This window comes from Plecotus auritus (assembly GCF_963455305.1).
Source record: "Plecotus auritus genome assembly, chromosome: 9".
NCBI lineage: Eukaryota > Metazoa > Chordata > Mammalia > Chiroptera > Vespertilionidae > Plecotus > Plecotus auritus.
In genome coordinates, this window is record NC_137783.1 from 114,221,727 (window position 1) to 114,227,570 (window position 5,844).

The 5,844-nt window shown below is 35.0% G+C and overlaps 1 protein-coding gene across 1 annotated transcript; it reads left to right on the forward strand.

The window, feature by feature from the left end:
• Positions 1 to 4,013: 4,013 nt before the first annotated feature.
• Positions 4,014 to 4,976, forward strand: LOC308233339 (olfactory receptor 52N2-like; the record flags this gene model as incomplete). The annotated part of the gene is made up of 1 exon (XM_080640264.1): positions 4,014 to 4,976. The coding sequence occupies one exon, from the start codon at positions 4,014 to 4,016 to the stop codon at positions 4,974 to 4,976; it is 963 nt and encodes a 320-aa protein (XP_080496390.1).
• Positions 4,977 to 5,844: the final 868 nt, after the last annotated feature.

A 5,844-nucleotide genomic window follows, 5' to 3' on the forward strand; every position in this document is an offset into this window, starting at 1 on the left:
ATTGTTTTGTTGTTCTCTGCTTTCTTCCCCAAAATCCCTTCACTATTGAAAACATTCAATCCAGTCTTCTATGTTTCCTTAGGCTTGATCAAGATCCACTAAAAAAACTTTACAACTTTAAGGAAAACTGTATTTCTATTGAGGTAGATGGGAAACATTGCATTTAACAGTGCAATGTTTCAAATGAACATACTATACAAATGTATTAAATAAACTATATTTTAGTAAGTTTCTAGTACAGATTATTCTGAAATTATTTATTAAACATTTTTGAGAAAGCTTTGAGACCTATACATGCTACATAGGTAAAGTTATAGCAAAAGTTATAAAACTGAAATTGAAGTGTTCTGGGAAGTTAGATACAATTCCAGGTTTATGGTTCAATAGATATCAGACACAGTTCATATATTTATTCTAAAAGAGGTTGTTAAAATTTGAGGATAATTATTAAGGTCACTTTCCCCCTGCTCAAATACTAGTATATTTTAATATACAGGTATAGTTTCAACAAAGCTAAATTTACCTCCTCTTCTCTCAGAGACCTATGGGACATTTATCTGGGAGCCATAAATAAATATTCATTCCCCTTTTGCTTGGAAAATCCCCAGAGATACCACTAAGTGTTGTTAAATAAGGTTCCCAACCAGTACTGTGCAATTTTTCTGAGCAATATCATCATGAATGGAAATTTTAAAACATCTGGCATCAGGGTGAGTTTGGGTAACAAAAGAAAAAATATATAAGATGCACAGAAAATGTGCAACTAAATAGGAGGAATTTGAATCAGAGGGTAGTTGATCAAGGAAAATTTATATTATGTCACTCTTTAGACTTCTGAAAACAAAGAGCATGGCAAACTGCTTTAAAAAGGGATAAGAAGAAGGGGGAAATGTTAAATGCAGTTTAGGTAGTGGAGGAAGGAGACTCCATGATGCTGATATGACCAGAAGAGGATAATGTTAAAGGCAAGCACATTTCCATACCATAATAGAAACACTTATCTGCTCTTGATAAATAGAGGAGTCTTTCTTTGGAAGAGACAATGACAATGAATTAGTGCAAGAGTTTGGAGGAATCCCAGTGGCCATGTAGTCCAACTTCTTATATCATGCATGACACATGTTATCTTCCTTTTCTGCATACATCTGATGATATTTTTTGTATTACTGGACATTTCTATCTGCATGAATCAACAACATTCCTTGAACCCAAATCTACATTTCTATAACTTTTCCTATTCACCAGATGTATTCCCTTAGCATGTAAAAAATAATAGAAAAGGCAGTTATTTGCATCTAATCTGTGTACTCATCCCAATTATAAATATCTCCAATTTCATTTTTTTAATCTTTAAGATTTCAGATATCTTGTAACTGTGTTTGCCTTCATCTGATGCACTCTTATTTTTCAATATGCATACTAATTTCTTAAGGTATTTATATATAAGTAAGAAGAACAACCAAAAAGAAGGTTTGGAAATTCATTTCTTCATTACACAACATTTTTCTTGTAACAGTCACTATTTTAAGTGCAAAAGATATAGCAGTGAACAGAATAACAGAAATTCCTGGAGGGACCAAAGGCAATACTAATTGCAGTGGAGTAAGGAAAATATTGGAAGGAGAGATTATACCAAGATTGGCAGGGATCTGGTGTTGCAATTTTAAATTGGGAGGTAAGCTTTACTTTGGGGTTGACACTGAGTCAAGACTGGAAACTGTTGAAGGTATGTGCCATGGTATTATCTGGGATAGGACAATACATGCATTGGAAATAGCAAGTGGAAATGCCCTGAATTGCACACATGTTTACTGAGATTGAGAAACCTCCAGTGTGTATGAATAGACTGAGAAGGTCAGAGTTTGAATAGGGGGAGACTCATTCAGAAATTTAAAATGGTCTTAATAGTGTAGGATGTTGTGGCTTTTGCTCTTGAGAGAGATGCAAGACTACTGGAGGTTTAAGTAGTGCATTGACATGGTTTTCTTACATTTACTTTGCAAAGCACAATAAGGGTAATAATATTAACAATACTGTGACTGAACTATATAATTTGTTTGTTACATTCAAAGCTGCAGTGAAAAATCTCCATGGTTTACTCCACTTAGTGTTTATAGCATTTTACAGTTGAATAAATTGCTTTATAAAGTCAGTGCTAATATTTTCCTGTTTTCTAAAAAAAAATTTGCTTGTATCTCTTTTGTATGTTGATATTATTTATATAGCATAATTTTAAAAGTTTTCTACCTTTTAAAACTAATGGTTTAAAAAAACCACTTATATAGAAAACCTAGGCTAAATTAGCCCCCCACCCCAAATAAAATAGAGAAAGAAAGAAAAGTGAAACAATCAGAATTAAAATGTTGGAAAAGTCTATTTTATAGAAAAGAATATAATATAATATATTATATTAAAATATAATATAAATGATAAAATAATTGTTGAAAAGGCTATAAAATATATAATATTATGCTGTGGTAAGATGAATGATGCAAGTTTATTATGCTGTGGTAAGATGAATGATGCAAGTTTATGAAAAGGCTATAAAATATATAATATTATGCTGTGGTAAGATGAATGATGCAAGTTTATGAACAAGCAATATTCAAGGAAAACCTTTTAGAAACATAGTATAAAGAAGATTTTTCCAAAAAAAAAAAATTCCTGGAGTCTTATTATTTTCATAAAAATACTTTCAGGCTAGATCCTTGTCCTGAAATATGAAAAGCTAAGTGTTATCAACATAATTAATTAATGAAAATTCCATCTTACCCAATATAAATTTTCATAGTCATTTGGGGGCTAAAAATAATACACCAAAAGAAGACACAAAAATTGTAAATATTTAGAGATATAGGCCATGCTTATCTACATAGTAATTTGAGAAAATTAATAGAAACTTTGAGAATTAATTAAAGCTCAATAATGTCATTGGTAAAATGTAAATACTAAAATCTTCCATGTTTACCAGCAAGAAACAATAAAAGATATAATGCAAAATGCACATAACCATGTTTTTTTGTCTTAATTGTTGAAAGTCTTACAGATGTTCCCCTTTTTTCCCCATAGACCCCTTCTAGCCTGTACCCACACCCTGTCCCAGCATATCCATGTTTGTTTTTTTTAAGTTTTACTCAGTATAAAAATTTTTTTAAAAAAATCCTCACTCTGATATGCTTAGAGAGAGGAAGGGAGAGAAAGAGAAACATCCATGTGAGAGAGAACATTGTTCGGTTACTTCTGTATGTGCCCCAAATGGAGATCAAACCCAAAACCCAGGTAATTACCCTGATGGGGAACCAAATCAGCAACCTTTCAGTGGACAGGATGATGCTCAACCAACTGGATGATGCTCAACCAACTAAGCCACTCTGGCTAGGCAGTATATACATTTTTGACCTATCAAATCTTCTATTCTTGATTATTCTGACTTGGAAAATCCAGACTTGCCAGATTAAGATTTGTAGATAGATCTTTCTCAGCCACATAATATCTGTGTGCAATCAGTAGGTGCTCACAAAATTTGATTGGCTATAATCCAGTGTACATATCTGAAAGGATTTATTGGAAGAAGGAAAATTATGTGAGGAATGAATGGAACCAGTGTTATTTAAACAAGGTTCATAATTTGGAAATTGGTCAAGAGGGCAAAAGCAAGTATTAGTTTTGCAATTGACCATTATGCATGGAGCCAACTGGGACTGGGAACTTAAGCAGGTACATACAGACAGAGTTTATAATACAGTATAAAAGTAAGTAAGACCATGGCTTTGTTACTATGTTTGCACTATGTTTAGATTCTTTTGATTCAGTCACATCCTCAAGACCTCTAAGAAGGATCAAAGAACACAGTCTGGGTACAAAAAGATAATTTCTCTCCTGAAATTATTATTTATAGTATGCAAAAATGCTTATTCATCTTTTGTCTCCAGCTAAAAATAAAATCACTGCTATCTTCTTGTATAGGACATCTTTCTTAGTCGGAAAGGTAACATGTTTTGCAATTGACCATTATGCATGGAGCCAACAGTACCAGCCTGACACCAAGATACTTCATCCTCAATGGGATTCCTGGGCTGGAAGCCTCACACATCTGGATCTCCCTGCCATTCTGCTTCATGTACATCATTGCTCTCGTGGGGAATTGTGGTCTCATCTACGTCATCACCCATGAGGAGGCCCTACACCGACCCATGTATTACTTCCTAGCCTTGCTGTCACTTACAGATATTAGTGGGTGTACTTCATTTGTCCCCAATATGTTAGGTATCTTTTGGTTTAGTCTCAAAGAGATTGACTTTAATGCCTGCCTTGTGCAGATGTTTTTCATCCACATGCTGACAGGCATGGAGTCTGGGGTTCTCATGCTTATGGCCCTGGATCGTTATGTGGCCATTTGCTACCCTCTACGCTATTCCACCATCCTCACCAACACCACAATTACCAAGGTTGGGCTTGCCACCTTCTCTCGAAGTGTGTTAGTCATGATCCCATTTACATTCTTGATCAAGCGTCTTCCTTTCTGCAGGGGCAACCTCATCCACCATACTTACTGTGACCATATGTCTGTGGCCAAATTATCCTGTGGCAACATCAAGATTAATGCTATTTATGGTCTCATAGCTGCCACATTGATTGGGGGGTTTGATATGTTCTGTATCTCCATGTCTTACACTATGATTATTCGTGCTGTAGTCAATCTGTCATCTGCAGATGCTCGACACAAAGCCTTCAGCACGTGTACATCGCACATATGTGCTATTGTCATCACCTATGTCCCAGCCTTCTTCAACTTCTTCACTCACCGCTTCGGGGTACACACCATACCACACCATATCCACATTTTTATAGCCAATCTCTACCTGTTATTGCCTCCCACCTTGAATCCAATTGTCTATGGAGTGAAGACCAAGCAGATCCGTGAAGGAGTTATCAAATTGTTTTTTAGAGAGAAAGATATATTTAGTATGAGATAAATCTATGAGGGCAGAATTCTAAATTTAGCATGAAGATAAAGAAAAAAGTTATAGTAGAAGAAGAGTATATGCAAAATTAGACCATCACGATATCAGGAGAAAATACATTAATATTCTGTTATTAAATTTATGTAGCAATCACACAATTTTTAACCTAAGACCTCTAATTAGATAGAAAAAAATAAAATAGACTGGAAATAATTGTACTCTTTGCACAGTTTACTTTTGTTAAACCCTGTGAAATGGATATAGAGTGGAATAGTTAGGATATTCAACTTCAAGTAAACTCTTACTGATTCATGCGCTGTTTGGTCTAGGCCAGTGGTCGGCAAACTCATTAGTCAACAGAGCCAAATATCAACAGTACAATGATTGAAATTTCTTTTGAGAGCCAAATTTTTTTAAACTTAAACTTCTTCTAACGTCACTTCTTCAAAATAGACTCGCCCAAGCCATGGTATTTTGTGGAAGAGCCACACTCAAGGGGCCAAAGAGCCGCATGTGGCTCACGAGCCGCAGTTTGCCGACCACTGGTCTAGGCAGTGTGGGGAGTAAATCAGAAAGAATAAAGAAGGTCAGATAGCCTAGGGAGTCACCGGGAGATTGGGAAAGGCACATAAACAAACTGCTTCTATGTGTTACAAGGAAGCAAGAAACACGTCCCCAGAATGTCTGTGCTGGACTCCAGAGGTCCTTTTAATTTCATATTTATGTGAAACTTGTATAACTTTAGAAACAAATCCTTGTCTACTCATTTTATCTCTGGTTACCTAGGTAATTATTATGATTCCTATGAATATACTACTGAACATACAAATTAAACTGGAGGAAATAAGATCACTGGAGTTTATTGTAATCTGGAAGGCAC